The 21,047-nt window shown below is 41.6% G+C and overlaps 1 protein-coding gene across 3 annotated transcripts; it reads right to left on the reverse strand.

Moving 5' to 3' along the window:
• Positions 1-4,259: 4,259 nt before the first annotated feature.
• On the reverse strand, positions 4,260-13,028 carry Zir (Zizimin-related). Of its 3 annotated transcripts, XM_043411455.1 has the most exons (14): positions 12,591-13,028; positions 12,081-12,241; positions 11,768-11,946; positions 10,881-11,643; positions 9,804-10,712; positions 9,508-9,713; positions 7,639-9,423; positions 7,327-7,454; positions 6,977-7,239; positions 6,591-6,850; positions 6,053-6,487; positions 5,619-5,971; positions 4,879-5,410; positions 4,260-4,788 (listed from the first exon to the last, which is right to left on the reverse strand). In XM_043411455.1, exons 1-13 carry the CDS (start codon positions 12,616-12,618, stop codon positions 4,884-4,886), a joined length of 5,997 nt encoding a protein of 1,998 aa, XP_043267390.1. In that variant the 5' UTR covers positions 12,619-13,028; the 3' UTR covers positions 4,260-4,788; positions 4,879-4,883. The 3 variants fall into 3 exon arrangements, with proteins under 3 accessions (XP_043267390.1, XP_043267391.1, XP_043267389.1); XM_043411456.1 differs by having other exon boundaries at positions 4,260-5,410; positions 12,896-13,028; XM_043411454.1 differs by having other exon boundaries at positions 4,260-5,410.
• Between the last annotated feature and the right edge of the window lie 8,019 nt (positions 13,029-21,047).

Consider the following 21,047-nt stretch of genomic DNA (forward strand, 5'->3'; position numbering starts at 1 on the left):
CACACACGCCGTTTCTACTTACCTTTTTCCCATTCCTCGCTCGTGCGCCATAAGTAGAGCGCACCGGTACACTCGGATGTTAGTATTGCACGGAACTACGTGTTATCGTCGTACGAACAACGCGATAAAGCCGAATCAAATGGCCCGCGTTCCAAACATGAAAATCCCCATAGACCGTAACTGTATACGCTTGAAATGTTAAGCGTATACGCACGTGGATTGCTGATACGATGATCTACAGGAGCATTTTCATTCGATTTAACATGGAAAAGCCTTTGTACATGGGATCCCACGTGCGAAGCTTTGCACGCTAAGGGAATTCCCATCGAGAGCCTAGTCTGAGAAGGAGAGAAGCCACCGGTCTCATGACTATTCAGCCGCGCCCTACCGAACGTTCTCTCTTTCTCTCTTCCTCTCTCCCTGTACTATTCACCATTTATGCCGTAGAGTACGTCCGTAATACCATTTACTTCACCTTCTTGATATTCCCAGTGCGCTTAAACCCATATAAGTGGCATGTATACATATATGTATGAATATATATGCGATATCATATCGTATATAACTATATATGGGCTCATGTTCGCCGAAATTCACGTAGCTTGTATTTTGCCTGGATCGGTCGTTTGTGCAACTGTAGGTTGCGGGTAATGTACCAGGACGTACAAGTACATAGTATATTATACTGTATATATAATTGGTTTTCTCTCGTTTCCTTCTCACTTTAAAACGGTATGGAGCCTCCCACGAGTGACGTCACTTTGGGACACGTGCCAAATGAGAGAAACACGCGTGTCACACGCGCCTGATCGTAACTCGACAATCCCTCATATATACCACGAGGATATCGTACACCCAAAGGGATTTGACTTTACGATCAACATACTGTCACTCCTATTCTCGAATTCTCTCTTCATAGCTCCCTCTATCTTTTCTTACTCTTGAGAAAAGCCACCGCGTTTCGTGTCTTGTCCCGCTTCGTGCCAAGATATCTCGTAACCCTGTACGGCATCGAGGAAAATGACGTTTTTTCTCAAGATTACTTTGCAATAAATTTCGAAATGTCGAGATGAGGCTCCAATAAAACGGTGCTGCACCAGTTTACGAAACGATCCACCGCATCGAGGGTCGTACTCTCATTGCTCCTTCATCGCACATCTTATGGTGAGAGCTTTTTTCGGCTCGCCCTTTCATTCCTCCGTTATTTTCCTTCTTTTTTTTCTAGGCACCAAGTTTATATTTCTTCGTCGATCGAAGGAAAGCCAATGAAGCTCGTGCCAATCGAAATTTCATAACTCCTTCAATTATTTCTTATTCTCATAATAACATCATCGATTGAATTCAAAGTGGCGGAATTTAGAGTCGGCACAATAGAACGGAAATTATGTTAAGCAGGAGAACGAGTTGGGGTAATTTCGTCTGATTAAAATTCGTTTGGGGAAGAGGATTTTCAGATAAGTGTTGCAAGTGAATCGCGATGAGAAATCCTTGAGATTCGGTGACCCGAATTATATAGCCAGGAGGCAAGGACTCTCAGGATTTTGATAGTACCCTACGTGTACATATATATACGCGTAAGACGTATATGTTTGACTCTCTTCTGATTTTTCAGGGAGGATAAAGAGGCATTGGATGGAGGGACTCTCCGGTGAGTGGATTTTCGATGCTTTGCCTCGTCGTAAAGAAGTGACGCAGGGAACGAGGGGAGAAGGGCACGAATGAATAAAAGAGAGGTTCCCAAATCGGAATACCGATGTAAAGAAGAATCGAAGGAGACGGCGCGAAAAATCACTCGTCTATTTGAGAGTTAAATGGGCCGTCAATAAAATAAACACAGTCTGCAGGTTGGCTCTCTTTTTTTCTGACATTTCACCACAAACTTTCATGGATAATGCTTTTTCGTGTACGGGTTCCGAAAAAGTATAACCTTTTTTCGGAAATAAGAAATAAAAAAATAAAAAAAAATAAAAAAAAACATCAAGTTATGACGCGAAAGGTTTTAGAACGGAAAATAAAAAGTGGCGAATAAGAGAGAGGATGTCGAGAGGAAAAAATCTTTCGATCCCCCTTTATCGGACTCGACGATTTGCTCACGTCCCAAGGATTTCCGGCAGGATTTTATCCGCGGAAAATTTTCATGAGCGTCTCTCCGCAAATCCGCAGGTCTCGGAGCTTCGAAAATATAAAGGAAAAAAGTGACGAAAATAATAAAAAAGAAATTTAACCGTAGTTACGGATGGATGCGGGCAAATCGGTTGAGAATCGATTTCCATATTTCTCATGGGAGTTATTCGACAAACCTTTATTATCTTACGGATTTACACCTACTTTTCTAACACTTCCGGCTCTTTCAAGCTCTTGAATCAATTCCCGAGTGAACTTTCTCAATTCTTTTTTTCGTCAATTCACTTTTAAATGCGTTGATGCTTCGGCGTACTCTGCTGGAAATGTGACGTTTCATGAAGAATTCTTTCCTCATTCTTATCAAATGGCTAACCGAGAATTTTAAAAAACCATCAAAAATTTTCGATTATCGATTATATCGGCTATCGCACCATGAAAAAATAATTGAATAAAAACTTCTGATCGTGAGTTCCGGACTTTGCGACTGCATGAAATTTTGTATAGAAGACATTGAGACGGTAAAGATGAAAAATTATAAAAAAATATCGAGAGAAATCCTCGCGTTTCGGATAAAATGTTACAACTGCAGTTCTTAAACAAGTATCCAGCAAAATTGTAGAAAATTTTATTGTGTCGGATTGGTGATCTTAAAAGAGTGAAAGATGGAGGAGGAGAAAGAGCGAGAGAGAGAGAGAGAGAACGAAGAGGAATGGACGAGGTAAAAAAGAAAAGTTAAGTAATCTCGTTGAGCCAGTATAGGATTCGTAAAGTCTCATCAGTTTTCGAGGGGGGAAAAAGCAATCATTCGTGGAGACTTTTTCATCAGGTACTGAGGGGAAAAAAAGGAAAAAGCGGAAGAGGAACGAAAAAGAGTGCAACGAAGCCTTGTTATGTTCGGGGCTGTAGGACGAGGGAAGCGATGTCTTTATTCTCGGTTGCAATTTGACGATACGTCTCAAGTTGATTGTTATACCGAGATTTCCTGAGAATTTGAAGGAAAAAAACAAACGAGTGAAAAAATGGTGTTGAATAATGAAATACAACGAAGAAAAGGCGCAAGAATAAAGAGAAGGTTAAAAAAGGGAGTTGAAAAAAAATAAAGAAAATCGTGAGATTTAAAGTCACGACAGAGCATGTGCAATGGGAAATGAGAGAAAAGATGCGGGGGGGGAGACAGAGAGGAATAGAGAAAAAAAAATAACTCGAATAACGAGGCACTCTCGGTGCAACTGTGGAACACTGAGATTCGTAGAGTTCGAAGACGAGAGGCGAAACAACGAGAACAAAGAGTAAAGAAGAGGGAGAAAGAAAGAAACTCGAGCAATCTTTAAATCGGATCACGTTGGGTGGCAATAAAACTTGGCATTTCCTCGAGATGTCTCGATTCACAATTCTTTGCCTTTTCTCGGTTATCCCGTACAGCTTGAACGTTTCATCGCACATATCCACGATTGTATATAAAAAAAAAAAAAAAAAAAACAAAAAAACAAAAAAAACAAAAGATACGTATAAAAATGAACAGTCGTGTACACGGGTGTACGTTCATGTTTATAAATTTTAGGAATAAATTTTCGATAAACAAGTGCTTATGGATCTAAAACAAATAGTAGCCTGAAAAGGAATCGCTTGCAGAATGAGAAAGGCGACGAAGACAGGACAAAAAATACAAAGCTTTTTACCGTGAGTCAAAAGCAGAGAGCGAAGAGATGCGGGGTAAGAGAGAGAAAGCGATTGTATTAGAGCACTTGAAGGTTTACCGCCAACAGTTGAAATTTCGTCTGAGAGAGAGAGAGAGGGAGAGAGAAAGCTTTCTCGTAAATGCACGTTCGAGAATCTTGAGAGCATTAACCTAATTAGATAGAGTTCGTATTGTTGTCACATTTTGGTGAACTACTGTATATAATGCTCTTAAATGAGGTTGCATCGTGAATATTCTGTTCACAAATAAATAAATAATCACATTAGAAAAGCTTTAGTTTGATTTTCTGCATTGCGAAAATCCGCTTGTACCATAACATCGCCGAAATTCAATTACGTTTTCTTTTCAATTAGACTGATATTTTCTGTAGAAAAAACTTTCATTTTCTCCGCATACGAAAATGGCTGAGTGTTACGGAATAAAGACTTTTCAAAGATAAAGAGTAAAAGATGATTATTATTAATAAAGTCGAAATACAAATACGCAGCGTATATAAATATTTGAGGCTCTAGGCGCATATATATATATATATATTTTTGTGTATATATTACGAGCTGCTACCGCCACTCTTCGAATATATCTCAGCTCTCCAATTGTTTGATTGATTGATTATTCTTATTATTTTTAGTTAGTATCGATATTGTTCGGATATAAAATTGTTCGAACATTTATAATAATAAATCAATTACGTAGTACTCAGGAGAGTCACTCAGGAAAATAATTTAGAGAGAAACGACTAATTTTTTGACACCTTCGCGTCCTCTGTAGTAATTTCATGTCGCAAAAAAAAATATCAACTTAACAAAAGATATTTGTGACTCGTGTTTTTCTCGCGGACAAAATACTCGAGGGAAATAAAAATGAGCGTTTCAAACGTCCTGACGACGTATGTGTTTGTTTCTTTGTTCGAGATACAACGAATAGTGAAAATCTTTGGTAATTGTCACCGGACGATGTCCAGTGATGTTTTTTTCCTCTTTTGAAGGATTTCTTTATTCCTCCTGTTTTTTCCTATACCCTAAGATCTTAGTTTCTCGACTTTCTTCTCACGAGATTTTTTTTATCGCCACACAATCAAAGGCGCAAGACGTTCCGTCAATCTCTGATAATTTCTCTCAAGCTCCCGTTGATAATCACGCTGATCGGGGCCGATCAAATTTTTGTTACGCCTCAAAGCATCGAGACATTTCTTAGAAAAGTCCTTAAAACACAAACGCAACTTGTGCTGAAGTCTCGAGGGCTGAGCATTCTGCTCTCGAACCCCAGACAAAAATACTACCGCGACCTCTGCTGGCCCTTGATTCACCGTCGTTCCGATACAACCTTGAAGAACCATTTGCAACATCTTCGGATCTGGTGGCTCTTGCATCGTCGCCGCTGCCACTTCCGCAGTCTTTTTCTGAATGTCCTCGATCGCTACTTCAATCGGACTTAGAACTATTTGCTTGCGCGCCACCACTCGGATTCGCGTCTTCAAGTATGGAAAATGCGTCGCGACCGTAAGTATCGTTTTACGCTTGCATTGCTCGCGAAGCTCACCGTGAGCTTTTCCACCTGGTGTGAACGGAGTCGCGTACACGAAACGTTCTGAAAAACGAAAAAAAATTACGCATTCTCTCTTACAAGGATGGGGTTTTTTTTGTGCAATGTTTCGATGCAATTTTCAATTTTTATCAATTTCGTCTCAAAGGAAAATTTCATTCTAATGGACTCTTATTTATTGGTATTTTCATGGATGCCTAGAAAATAGAAAAGTAAATCTGCATCCGAAAATAATCAGAAAGTTAATACTTACTGATATTGAAATTACGATGGAAAACAGTGGGCCGATGTCGCAACTCATGGGGTTCGAAATATGGCTCAACGTAAGTAATCTGGACGTAAGCTTTGTCAGTCTCTAGTTTGCTCAGATCAACAGGATTAGAATCCTTTATGATGACGACATTGTCAGCACCAAATCTTTCGGCATAGAAATTCTCAAGGCGTGAAAAAATCTCTGGCAATTTCGTTAAAGTTGGCTCTTTGTAGACAAATTCTTCGCCAGCTAGATCGCCGAAGCGAGAGCCGTAGAAACCAACCCGGAAGTAAGTGCCGAAAACGCGCTTTCCAGCTAGTTGTTCTACGCGCGTATAAGCTTCGTGCAGCTTTCTGAAGATTCAAATCAAACAAAATCGGATGAAAGTTTCGGCAGGAAGAAAAAAAAATTCCCAGAAACGAGAGCACTCTTACCCATGAATGTTGGCCAATTTTTTATAATCGTGAGCACATTCAGCGATCGGTAGTAAAACGCGATAAACATCTGGAATAGCTTCGTACATGCCAGCGGCATGAAAAGAACTAGCAGCGTGTTCAAGCAGACCGGCCAATCCACTTTCGGAAAAATCTGGACCGAGACAAAGGCCTTCCTCGCGTCTGGCGAGAACGTCATCGCCGACGGCACTTTCCTCCAGTGCGTTTGGACTAACGGGACTCAAGGCTACCGCTCCGATGGGCCTTCCGCCTCCGCCGGGCTCCAAAAGATGAAGATATTCGGCAACGAGCGCTGCACTGTGTACCAAGCACATCGCAGCCTCTGTGTGATTCTTTCTTTCCATGTGTTGTTGCGCCATATTCGCGAGCCATGTCAAACGCAAATCCGGAGAGCCTTGGTACCCTTTCGCAATTCTGAAATTATAAATATTAAAAAATAATCCTTTCATTAGGAAGGGGAATTTGTGAATATAACTTTGTTCTGCGTTATTGATGAAAGAGCTTGCTTCGTGCATACCTATACATAAGATCGAGCAACATCTCTGGATCTTCCTGAAATTCTTTCATCTTAACGGTATCCGAAAGAATCATATGAAGATTAAAAAGAAGATCTTTGACTTGTTCCGGAAAACTGGTATCCGCAAGTTCGGTGTCTCTCTCGGCGTAGACGAGAACAGTTTTCAGAGCTCGACGCAGCGCCCCTTCGCTGGGGGCTCTACCACGACCGACCAGAGCGGAGAGGGAAGTCGTTACTTGCATCTTTACCCTCGCGAAATTCTACATAAGTATTTACAACGCCATCAATGTAACGTCGACATTATTCGAATATATTTGACAGCACTGATTGAAAAGTTTTTTTGATAGTAAAAAGAATAAACAAAAATGAAAAAAAAATCAACGCACGTTCCCAATTTCGAAATTTTGCCTCATCAGCAAATACAGACTAGCCGCTGCGTGACTCCGAATCGCACTCAAAGGTGAACTGCATCTGGTCAAAAGTGTCAAACACAAATCTCCGCATCTTTCGCTCTCCTCGTCGAAAAGGGCGCTGTGATATTTGAATACAAGAGCTCGCTGAGTATTGAACATGTGTTGGAGAACTGATGTACTCTGATTCCTTGCCAGAGCACGCAGCAGGACTTTCAGCACGGCCCCTACAACGGCGCCTGAAAAATGCAAAAAAAAACTCAATTTCCTATTCTACAGACGAAAATGCCATCGAGAAATAGTTTGCATCTCAATTTTTTTCTCACCTCCACCGCCATCGGCCTGTACGACGGATTCTAAACTGTCCAAAACAACTAACGAAGCTTCGGCTGCCAAAGCACCCTCGATGTGGGCGTCCTGCTCGACGGCTCGACCCTCAGGTTGTTCGTTAGCACTATTGATGGAAAATTCATTTTCAAAGCCATCAACAACGAGATTTGTTCGTTCAGAATGTCAATAAAAATTAGTAACCAATGAACGAATGATGAAGTTATTTCGATTGAATTTTTTCAAAAATTTGTACAACTAGAAGAACGAATGAAGAAAAATTGATGGATTTTTAGACATCGGTTACTCACCGATACGGCATTTGATCTTTTCGCCAGCGTAATTTATCGCCAGTAATTCTTTCTTTACGCCTTAACATCATTTCGCTGCGAGCGCTTCCTTGACCAAGAATAACGTCTTCGAGTCGAGATTTGATATCGCTGGTAGCAGTAGCTTGAGGAGGCAATCTCTTCAACGCTTTTTTACCCTTGTACTCAAAAGCAGCGGTAGCGATGTTGAGAACTTGGAGGAGGCTGAGAACGCGTCTGGCGCTTAATTCTCCGCACCATTGCGCGAGAGCAGATCTTTCGAGACTTTTAAGAACCCATAGGAAACACATCAAAAGATGTCTGGTAGCTTCGGAGCTGAGAGAAACTCGACATTGAGTGCCGGCAGCATGATCCGCCGCGGCAGAAGTGGCACCACCGGCGATCGCCAGAGCAACGGATTGTGTTATAGAAGCCGTTTCCTCGTGATACACGCTTTTGTCCTTGGAGTCCCAATGATAAAGTTGAGGAAGAGCGTCGATAAGAATATTCAAGAGCGGCAAATAAAGAGCAGCGACTCGAGCCTTTGCCGATTGTTCGGCATACCGTGGATCAATATCGTGAGAACCCATCAAATAGCGTACGGTGCCAATCGCTTTGTTTTGGAGCATTGGGTTGGGAATTTCGAGAGTATTGGAAAGATCGCTGAGAACGAGACCAGCGAGGAAATGTTGCTGCCGAAATTCCGGGCTCAATTCGGAGAAACGTCCGCGTTCACCAGGTACAAGAGTCGAAATGAGACTTCCGGAACTTCCTGTGGAAGGGCTCGGGGAAGCTGGTGCCGATCCTGAGGTATAACCAGTCCCAAAGGGCAAATTAATCGCCACGTAATGCTCGTGGGAGCATACGGTACGTACAAGATCGAGCTTCAGAGCGAACAGCCCTGCCGAGTCGTGGATGTGAATCGAAGCGTCCGAGAGCGAACAGCAACTGGCCCGGATCAAAGACAAGACAAATCCGCGATCCATCACGGACAATAAATCCGAGAGGAAATTTCCCAGGCTGTAAATTAAATTGGAAGCTGTTCGAGGATCCTTGCCACAACGGTTCGTAACTTCTAACGTTAAAGCGGCTACGAGAGTCGCTATGTCGTCGCTGAATTGTGGCGAAAAACGCGATTTTCTAGGAGCTTCGAGACTTCCGGTTTCCGTGAGATGAACAACCATCGAACGAACGATTAGTTCAAGGAAAAACCAGGAATGATTTATCGCGAGCTCTCGGGCTTGCCCTGTCGAAACGACCCAGTGCAAAGCGATTTCTTCGTGCAATATTCGTCTTCCGGATTGACCACTGATAGAGGGAGATTCTTGGCGCATCGAAGCGGTTCTATCCAATCCCCGAGAATGCATTTCCATCTCGAGATCCTCCACTGGTAAATCCGGATTGCTCTGAGCTCTCGTCACCACCGGAGGAGGATTCGCTCGTGTCATGTTCGGTAATGAACACTGATAAGCCGTGTAAGTTGCCAAAAGAGCGTGCCGCCCGTGACCGTCCAGCTGTCCATCCGGCAAATTCGTTATGTTCCGTACGAGCAACCCCAATGCTTCGAATACCGTGGCAGCGACGTTTAACGGCTGTGAAGGCAAAGTCGGCGGTTTCACAAGCAGAGAAATCAACTGATCGAACAGCTGTGGCAGGGAACGAACTAGCGCGGAGTGCGAAGCTCTCGCAAGCTCGAGAAGAACCGATTTAAGCTCAGATTCCATTCCAGCCTCCCCAATCCTCGGCGGTACTTGACCTGTCTCCAGAGATCCGCAGAGCGACAAAAACCTGTATTTTGGGAAAGAACCATCGTATTGAAACGAAAAACACAAAGAAGCATTTGACATGGGAGTAAATTAGATTTCGGTTTACCTGTCAATATATTTGTCCTGAGCATGAACACTTGATACCGGTTCAAGAATTACCGTGAAAACGCCTCTGTGAGCGTCTACCCATCTTGTACCTGGCAAAAGAACGTCCGGTGCGATATACGAATAATTTGCAGGCGGAGGGTCGAGCATAGCCGGTAAATTGAATTCACCAGATTGCAGGTGTCCGTCACGTAAAAGCGGAAGCCACTGGAATTCAAATTCAATTGCGAATGAAAAACTTTTTAAGAAAATTTGGTATTAAACGAAAACGTTAAATTTCGAATTTCGAATTCTCACCGTGTAAGCGACAGCAGTCTCGACATTAGGTTGTTCGACCTTTTTTTGACAACTAATGTGATAAAAGGTAAAGAGCAGATGATGTTTGGCACTTAAATCCGCGGGCATTCGTATCTTTACTTCGTCATAAAAATTTGGATTTTTATTGTGATATGATACGGAAGTAAAGTACTCGTGTGTCATTTCCGGGCACGATGATCTACCGAAAATGGCAGTGAGTGCATCGGCCTCCTGTTCACCACCCATCAATTGTATTCTGACAGCGATGTTGCGGGCGGAACCGGTTCGCGAGCTGAAATTCGCTTCCTTCGGATAAACGTACAATAAATTTCGATAGGTAAGATCGGGCGACAGTACGTCACTGGGGAATTCAAGTATTTCTTTGACCGGACGGTTTTTCTCATCAGGATAAGGCGACAACCGTCGAAGATCTGGATCCAAACATCTCGGTAATTCCTCCGGTCTTGGACTCAGATCCAATTTCAAAATCCCCGGCAAACATTTCAAGCGCTTGAGATTCGAACCAGGACGACGCAATTCGACCAACAATTTGTAGAGGTCCTCATCTCGCAATCGCTCACTCTCCTGCTTGAAAAAACTCGATACCGTGAGCGTTATCGGACGAAAACTGTCCAAACAGTTGGCAAAATCGTCCGGTGACCAACTTCTCCTCTTGTCCGAACTACGACGTTCCAACGATCCTCGCCGCGTCGGTTGCTCCACCACCTTCTTACGCCATTGCTCCAAACTTCCCGATTTGCGATCCAACGAACCCGCGCTTCCCGTACTATCTGTATCACCGCCTGCACCACCCCCACCAATTACTCCGGACAAATGAATAGCCGTCCAGGCCAAAGGCATTCGATAACGTCCCAAACGCTCGCACGCCATCGTTGCTGCGGCTTTCACCTAAAATTGAAACCACAAATTTCGTTTAATCAGAATTTTTTTTATCAATCATTTGAGTGTTCAAGACAAAAATAGAGTTCTAAAAAACCTCGAATCGGAAAGTTGGTAAATTCGAAAATAATTCAAAGAACAAGAATTGAAGTATATTTGTAAAAGAAAAAAAATAACCTTATCCCTGTTCTTATCGTCGCGGAGATAAGGTTCGGCGCATTCGGAAATGTCACCCTGCAGGACTTTTTCCAGTCTGACAACGAGGAAAAGATCGGGGCTAGGTTTGGAGATGCTGAGAACGCAGCTTCGAGCGAGAGTACTGGTGTCGCTATAGGCGATGTGAGTTTCGAGCATGCGTTTGAGGCTTTCAGAATTCATGTCAACGTAAAAATTTTCCGAGACTTTTTTCTTCTCCCGCGCATCGTAAAGAGCGAGACAAGCAAAAATAGGCTCGACTTCGAGCTCGAGTTTTAACTGCAAACATTTGACGAGAATACGGTGAGCGAAAGGCTCAGCCGGCTCGGGTGCAATGCTTATTTCTTGCCATTCGTCGTCGGGCGATGTGGGCGGCGCGTAAAGTGGAAAGAGCGCTTCTTGACGATCCTCCAAACGTTTTTGTTCGTTCATCTGATCAATCGTTTCGGGACACACACGTTCTAATAGTCCTGGTAGCAGAGGGTCATGCTGAGAATGGCGCAGATCCAAACTCGCCCAGGAACCACGTGGCGTCTCTCCCACGTTCGACGAATCCTCTTCTTCATTCGGAGAACCACAACCGTTCGTTTCTTCTTGATCCACCTCAAAATCCTGCCTCGGAGTCTCCTGCAATAGTTTCTCTCTACCAATCGGTGATGCTCGACCTTTGTACCTTCTGTATATCACTGTCCAATCAGACGTGAAACTCTCGATGCACCTCTTCACGTAGGGCGATACAGTGTCTCTGAAATGATATGAAACAAAAAATGTTTCTTTTATTTGATATTTATCAATTTGAAATATTGTAAGTAATCGTTCATCCATTGATATTGCTTCAAATATAAAAGGCAGCAAGTAAATCAACTCACAAAGATTCCAAAGGAACAACAGGTTCCTCCGTTCTGATTTTACGCTTCACGACTCTTAACTCCACATCTCCGGGTGGGAAATCCAGTATCGGCCGAAGGGGATCTCTGTCCAGGACTGTTTGATGTTGAACCAAGAAATCCTCATAATCCACTGGCTCTAGTACTTCGCAGAGTGACATCTGGATGTTTTTTTAAAAGAATTAACATCAATACAAAACCATCCATTGAATAAAAATTAAAGTATCAAAATTTTCGTTTTTTTGATAGATCCATCTTTGTGAATTTATACTAAACAACAATATCAGAAACTTACAGTAGAAGAAAATCCAGAAACGCTGCTTCCACTTTTTGACAAATCTCTCGAGTAGGACGTCGACGTTGCTATTTGTCTTCTAACATCGGCAGCGTGTTGTTTGCTCAACTTATGAGCAAACGCACGCTGAACCGAAGACATTGCGGAAGCCACTTTATCCGCTTAACATTAACACATTTTAATTAAAATCAAGTTATCACCCCGATACCAAAAATTAATAAATTATATGAAAGCAAAATTAATGAGCAGAAATGCAAAAACTGCTTAGCATTATTATGAACTATAACGAATGCCAGATAAGAATTTTAAATTCAAATACCAAAAAACTATTAACAATGAAGAAAACAGTTTGAATCTATACTGCAAAATGTAACAAGTGCAACAATGTAACAATGGATGAACATGGATTAAAACTGATTCTCTGCTTAAAAAATATTTTTTAAAAGATTAAAATAGATCGTGAAAATATTTCGAAAAGGGGTGAGTTTTCCGAATATTTTCCAAACTCACCTGGAAAAGTTGACAATGAAAATTGCATAGTGCAATAAAAACGACTTTGAACTGCAGTAATGACAGCTCAATTCCGATTGAATTTCGCTCAATGTCTTATATTCACATAAAAGATAAATTGTTGAGAAGGAAACAAGAAAACAACGTGTTCATCTTTATATTCTCGGAGCATAACGAAGAAACAATTGAACATTGAATTTGATTAATTTAACGATTATTTTCCACGGAATGTTTTATCACTTTGGAGCAGCAAATGATTCACTGGATACCGTCTTAATTTTTTTTATTGTTTCATAAAAACTTACCGTTTATTCCTCAATTTACGGACATTTTGGAGCTGAAGAAATTGATTTTATAGCCCGAAAGATTAATCTCAACAATGAATTAATTGTTCGACGCTTTCACACCACGCTGAAACAAATATGAGCTTGCTGTCATTTTCTGGGTGAGACTGGTCCATATAATAGGAACTTACGTTTTCATGCATGGATCATACATTTGAGAATAACACATGTGTCGTCCTCAGACGGAATAAACACTACTATGGTAAATTAGCTGTTATATTTACCGTCGGTAAAAACGAATTCTACGCAATCGTTAGATTTTTTTTATTTTTATACAAATTTTTTTTACTATAAAATTTTATAAAAAGATAACCACCATATTAAACCATGAAAATTTGAGCCATTGGCTCAAATTTGTTGTTGACCTGGAAAACCCCACTTTTTCAACGAAAGTGAGGTAGTGATGTAAAGGAAGAAATTTTATGTGGTAGAAATGTTTTCTGGTAGAGATGTTACGTGGTGAAAATTTCTAAAATGAATTATATTCATGCATTACCGTTATTTGGTAGAGTTGTTACGGGGTAGTGTTTGATTGTGGTAGAAATGTTGCGGGACTTGTTTATTTGGGTAGAAATGAATTTTGGTCTGGTGGATGTTTCTGGTAGAGATGTAAGTGTGCGATCGCTCGCGTGCGGCTCTAAAGCTCTCGAACTCGTCAGTCTCGCTAAGCGTGAGATCTTCCTACAATTTTTTTAATCATTTGAAACTTTTATGAGGATATTAGGATTTTTGAACTTGTTACGCCCGAACGTGAGAACGCGCGGGCTGAGAGGAAAATAACGAATAACAAATATTAAAGTTACTAATCTCTCAGATGAACAAATAAATAATTGAGTAAAAAGGAGAAGAGATAAAAATAGTAGATGTTCGGAATAGCTATTAAAGCGCTAGGCGCACCTATTACAGTTGCTAATATACAATATGGAATTTCAGGGATATTGATGTAGGTCAAGACACAGAAACATCAGGTAAAAGTAACGAGTTAACTTGTTTATTGAGGAATCAGAATTGGAAATTTAGATTACAGTCGAATAAGATCGCAGTCTACTTCCTCTTGTTTAGAATCATATAACATAAATGAAATAAAAGGTGATACAGTTTTGGACTTAGGGGTCGATGTTCTACGCGTAATTTGAGGCGTACTGATGCTGAGCGTTGCGGGTCTCCTCGAAGACAGTGTAGTCGGCACATCCACGTGCACAAATCGCGTAGTACACTCGATGATTTAAGAATATAAAATATCGAAATAATGTTTGATTTCTGGATTTTTCTTATTAGTACTTTTAAGGTTTGGGTATGTGAATAATTGATTAATGAGTTCTTATTTGCCTTCAAGAAGTAAAGGAACGCTGCACCGCAGTGCCTCACTAGCCCTCGAGCAGTGATGCTTGATCGCGAAGATTCGAAGATACGTAACTATTAACTATCTTGTAAGAACCTGGAACAAGACTCGGACTCGAGGTAATAATACCTGAGGAGCTCCGCTTAGACCAAAGATTAGCGAAAGACTAACGAATTTTTGTTGTAAATTCTCTATCGATGCTTCCAATATTAGGAAATTGCAGCGTAAGAATTTAGACTGTTGAGCAAATGCGTATGCAAAAATATAAAAGTGTGTCTAAAAGTGAGTGAGTGTCGTTCCGGGTTCTCGCAATGAATTGTGCATTTCGCTTACATTTCTTAGAGATGAAGGAACTCGAAAATCTGAGAATCTGTGAAATACGTTTTGCAATTGACTAAAAAAGGTTTCGTATAGTATGAGGAATTCGGTTTCACAAGAGGAAGCGATTCGTACTGAACGTTTCGAAATTATACAATTAATCGATAAAATACATTTATGACAATTAATTAATATACTTTAAACTATCTAACCAGTAATTTATAAATAAACGGCTCGGCCATAACAAACTGGTCTAAAAGTATTTGACGATATACAACTTTTCAAAATTCTCATTTATTCAACGACTTATTTCGTGAAGTCTGCTTTCTGCAGTTTACGCTATCCGAAACTATAATTATTTGGAGGAAGTAAATGGATTTCTGTTATCGATTCGAGCTCATCTAAATTTAAATTCCACATTCGCGTCCACTTCAATCATGCATGTCATACCATCTCATGTATGAAAATGAGTATGATATCTCATCATAAGTATGAAAATAATAAAGCACACGTGACATGCGAAAAACCTTGTATTTCCATTGGATCATATATCGTGTGCAATCCTGTAGCTCAAATGAAAAGCTACTATAGCCGAGGGCACTGTGCTTCGTTGCGAGGACCCAGACGCTGTTGGTAAATCCAAACCCTGCCTCCGGTGTTCAAACTGTGATGAAGACCGGTCACTAAGATACGCCTATATCCTCGTAGATCATACCCTTGAAGGTTCGACGCAATATTCACTTGAGCAACTGTAGACGGTCGTATAGGTTCATCATTGATTTGCAGCTGGAAGTTGATAAAATTTCCGTCACTGTTGGAAAATACTCCTTGTCTATCCAGACGAATTCGCCCGTTACTTTGCTCAGTCGTGGAATGCAATCGACGATCGGAGCTTAAACGCGCGTGCCATCTATATAAAACTGTTCGGGCATCGGTCAACCAAGTGCCTGTGGCACGCTGGACAATTGATGAGTCGTGATTTTCACGGAAAATAGTAGTTACAAGACGGTTTCTGTTCGCCAGGTACTGCTCGGTTTGGCGGAGGATTTCGAATGTCGCACCTAAATGCTCGCACGTCGACGTTCCAGCTCTTTTTCGCCGGGTCCCAACACCCGTTTTGAGAAGATTATCGTCAAATTCTACTTTAGAACAATAACCCCAGGATCCTCCGGAAACTCTACACCACTCGTATGTAGACGAGTGAAAGCTGCAGTAGGTTTCATCGTTGTTTGATTCGTGCCGGCATGCTTTCCCATCCGAAGTAAGCGCATCAATAAGCGAGCAGTACTCGTACGTCTGATTCGTGGTGCGACACTTATAATTATTATATTTAATATCGCAATAGCTTTGGCATTCTTTTCCTGTGTAAGTAAATTGCTTTGCCGTTGTATCTTCGATTTGGGAACAGTAATCCCAGCCACCTTCTTCCAGGTAACACCACATGTACCCGTATCCGTGTTTGTCACAAACATGATCGAATTTACACTTTTTGTTTTCCGAAGAATATCCTGGTGATGTAGAGCAGTAATCCCACGTGTCAGTTTTGCACCACTGGTACTTCCGATCGTCGGACCACTGGCAGTCTGTACACTCTCCCGAACTGGTGATGTAAAATCGTTTCCCGTCAGTCGGCAACGTAAGCGTTGCAATAATTATAATTAGGAGCAACATTTCACAATCGATAGCTTAGTCGCGTTTTTCTTACGCGGTCATCGCACAACGAAACCAGCTACGAAGTATATATAGAAGACGAGTTCACAGTTTCGTTGCGTACAAAAAGTATTAAGGTGGGTCGAATTATGATACGTCGCTGATCCAAGCTTCCTTCGAACTGGGTTGATGGATTTTGAACCGCTCTACGTTGAAAAGAACCGCTTTTGAATAAAAAAAAAATTTTTTATACATTCATTCGCGATATATAAGATTTTATCTTCTATTCTATATCAATAATGCAAAAAAGAATCTAATCAATACTCTTATGGGAGAGAAAAATAAAACAAAATATTTTAGTAATTCTGACGATTCGGTAAATTAAAAAGGCACACTAAAATACCTGGTTGCAATTATTGCTTATACGAGTAACCTGTGAATTTATCAAGGTTGCATAAACCACAAATTCGCAAAAATCGGTTTTATTGAATGTAGCTAATAAAGACATCGATATCTGATTGCGTTGTGACCACTTTTTGCAATCTCTTACGACAAAACTGGTTGTTTTCATAACTTTTATTGAGTCTCGAATTTCCTCCAAAATGCTATCAATATTGACCTTATATAGTGTATCGATCGATTCCGCAATGTATTTTTCACTAGTGTAAACATTTGATATTCCAGTATTTTTATATATTTTCTATTTTTTTACCACCCAGGCACAATATTCCTTCTCTTATTGAGGGGAGAACTACCTTTCAGCATTTTAACTCCCTTTAAAATTTCTGGCTGTTTCCTTTGGTGTGGAATCCTTGCTTACAATTTTTCGTGACTCAATTTACGTGTTTGTGTACGTGTTGTAACGGGACATTTTCCTCGGGAAGGTTGTCTCATCCTTTCTCAGCTCACGGGGAGGAAAATCACGGGTCCACACAGCCCCGGGTGGGCACAGCGCCAGGTACGAGGGTACCGACGATTAAAATCGACTTAATTTCGCCCACCCGAATTAGAAGATCTCACACGATCCCGTGATTCCCCGTGTGACTGAGAACGGCCCGACTACTCAGCTCGAAACTAAGGTACTAAAGGTAGAGGGGAGGGTACTTGGGTTGAAAGCAACAATCCACGACACGAAAGAAGGTAGCCGACACAAGTTAAATGATTCAGTGAGGTATTCACAATTTTATTCACAGATTATCGCCGACAAGAAATTTACAAGAGAACAGGGGTAGCAAATGCAAGAAGTGGTTCGGAACTAAATGATAAAGCGCAGGTAACGATCACCGGAGGCGAATGCCGCAGGTAAAGCGCAGGTAGCAGGCAATCGGCAGCAAGGGTTGTAGGTAAGCGCAGGTAAGATATAACGCAAACGGCAAGGTAATCAGGCGGAAAGATAATATAGACTTTGTTCGATGCGAGAGCACAATACTGGAAAGCGATACGGTTAGTTCGATCACAAACAGATAATAATACGCGAGACGAAGAAGCGCTAACGCAAAACATGATAAACAAAGCCGGGACTAAACGCCGTACGTTCCGTAGCGCGATAACAAGATATGATGATGATGATGATGATGATGATGATGATGATGATGATGATGATGATGATAAGCGTTTATTTGCCTTAGAAAAACTAGTAGGCAATATAAGTAGTATCCAGCACAGTTACAATTTTTCGATGTTGGAACATTGGGCAATACAAGAGAGAGAGATATATACAGGGCGGTAGCACGCGCGCGAGATGCCAGGTAATACAGCGAGATAAAATAACGCGACGGCGAGAGACTTGAGGCGAACTAGAAAGATTAATAAACGTCATCGGCATTAGGGCCAGACAATATTGCTCCTGCCCTCGTGTTCCATTCCAGAAATAATAAATAGACGATGGAGAAAGAGTCGGGACGATCGCTGGTCGTGAGACCGACAATTCCCTCCCACGATCTCTCATCAGACGAAATCTACAAGTAAATTACGGGGACTCATCCCCCAAAAGCTACACGATAAACAGAAGGAACTGGAGACACAAGGGCAGGTATGAAGAGAAAAATGAGGACCGGGCTTACCGAGAGATCCCAATAGGTACTGCTAGGTAGTAGGCACCGTCCGCCGCGCAGTTCAAATGAAGACTCACCAGTACGTCGGCCGACGCGCAGTTTCGGCACTTCCCCCTCTCCGCCTGGTCACACGCCACGGGCCACGTTCTCGCGCCTCACGAACGAACTAATTGTTGCTCACGCACCGCGCTTCCTACGGCAAATATGAAAATCGAGCACGTGTGAGAGTTAAACCTTCACGCGCTCGGTGGTGGCTAACGCCAGGTATTAAATGAAGGCCCCGCGGGCAATGTTCCCGCCCGCGTTCGGTGGTTTTGTCGAGGCCCGGACACTTTTCCTCTCGGGGACTCGGCTGACGTTACCGGAGAGCCAGGGGGAGACCTCCCTCGCGACTCGTGGCATCCCTACGGGTCCACTGAACACCACCAGGTAAAGATTACACCCCAACTCCCGGTGGATAATCCTAATCCCCACTGGACGAGGCGCCGGTTTTAACGGACTGTAGTGTCCGAGCTGACGACGGTGGACGGGACGACTCTCGGTTGTTTCGGCGAAGAGGTCACGGGAGGCGTTCAAATTGGCCAATAAAATCAGCGTGATCCTCTGACCGCCCACCGGACTGTGCTTGGTTGTTCGGAGCCCAGTCCCCGATACGCTGACAGGAAAATCCCCGGGAACCCCTCATAGAAAAATTAAGCACGCGAGAGCGCCACCCGCGCGAGCGAACAGCAGGGAAGAGAAAAAGCGAGGTAATACGGTAATCACGAGAAGCTTCAGCCCACTAAATGAACGCGAAACAAAGATTTGTTCTCAAGTCCGTCGACGATCGTCAAAGAGATAGCATACGAAATAGGTAACCCTAGAGGTAACCTAGAGGTAACCCTGCGTCCCTTTCTCTTTACAATAAATCATTAGAGCGTGTGCGCAGGTAAACGATCAGTAATATAAAGAACGAAAATCAAGAAATCAGAGTACGGCCAAGTTAACGTTACGAAAGACAGTTCGGGAATAAAGAGTCTTCTATCCGAAAGATGGACTGTCGAGATGTTAGGCCTTGCGGTCCCTACTCCCGAATCAATTATACTACTATTCACTTTATCGACTGGCATAGAAATTGCAATGAAATTATTTGCCGGATGTGACTCAACACTCGTTTCTACAGGTGGATAAACAAAACTAACCCGGTAATGAGAAGTTGTACTAGGGGCTTCTAAACTATGGTTCGATCTATTGGAGCGAAGTCGGGAATCCATCGCAAGATCTAGTGCATTGCGAGCATGCCATTGGGTCAATTCAGTGTCGTCGTATTCGGGACTAAACGGTCTCCGTATGACATAACGTAACCGGCCCAATATTTCCTCCCGATTTCCTTCAGCGGAAACATGCCGTCTCGCAAGCTCAGTACGAATATTTTCATCCGAAAGTTCGTCCAAAGAGCGCACCGAATAAATCCCCTCCCGTTGAGCCATCTTTATTTCTGCCCAGATTCTCCGAATAATCGAAATCGTAAATAATCAAACCGGGACAATAGCAGGGAAGAGTAATTCACGTCCGACTGTAAATTCTAACGATAATATTTCCTTAACTCACCAGTGATTGTCGAAAATGCCAATGAATAAACACAATAATAGATCGATAACCAAAATTACATAAAAATAAAAGAATATTCAACGAATCATAATTATTAGGCAGCGATCGTTCGCGCCACAAGTAATCTAACTTCAAGATCACCAAAAATTATATTCTTAAACTATTTATAGCCATAAATTTTATTAACTAAATCGTTAAAGTACTTTCTTCAAAAATTCCGACGTCTCAAAAAAAATACCGACGTTCCCCAATTTCCCAATAACGTCTCAACAATTCCGACGTCCCAAAAAAAATACCAATGACGTCTCAAAAATTCCGAAAAGTTCTCCAATATAATAATTGTTCGATCTCTTATTCAAATAAAGAAAAACTTCAGATAAGTCAAATAATTCATTCGTTCCTTCTCTTCTTTTCCATTAAATTGCTATCTAATTTATTTTGACATTTCCTCATAAAACAACATTATCAAATGACTAAAAGAAACTATAATTTAAGAATGTTGCATCCAAAAGAATTACTTGATACCGTGAACTAAAGTTATCAACCGCGAATCAATGGAAATTATTAATCTAAACGATCCAAAAAAGAAATAATTTTAATCGGGGAAATCGGGAAAATTGACCCAAGGAGAAAGATCTTCCCGAACAGCCATTTCAATGATTCACAGATTTTTGAATTATAATATTTCGTTTGAATATCCGATGAGAATTTGAGTGGTGTGAAAGTTTTTTTTTCTTTTGTTCGGCAGTTCTCTCTTATTCCCTACTTCCAAGTAGGGAAAAGAAATTTTGGCGCCCAACGTGGGGCAGTCGGTGAAAAATTTCTTTTGCGAGGCTTTGGTTTATTTTGAGAATAATTTACAGAATTTATTACTTCGAAATTTAGTGAGAATATACGATGAAAATGTGAGTGATTTGGAAGTTTTTTTTTCTTTCTCGTTCACTTCGATTGTCGTCTATTTGCGAGGATGGGAACGCGCGGTGTAGTCTCGCGCTTGTGTTTATGTTTTTTTTCTCTCTCTTTTCGCTCTCGCTCGCTGGATGTGTTTACGTGTTCGCGTGTTTGTCGAGAATTTTGGAAGCCTATATGACACTTATAAGAGCCTTAAAATTTTATCATTGGGATTAGATTTTACCCGAAATAATATTCGCTCGAAATA

Source organism: Venturia canescens, chromosome 2 (genome assembly GCF_019457755.1).
Source record: "Venturia canescens isolate UGA chromosome 2, ASM1945775v1, whole genome shotgun sequence".
NCBI lineage: Eukaryota > Metazoa > Arthropoda > Insecta > Hymenoptera > Ichneumonidae > Venturia > Venturia canescens.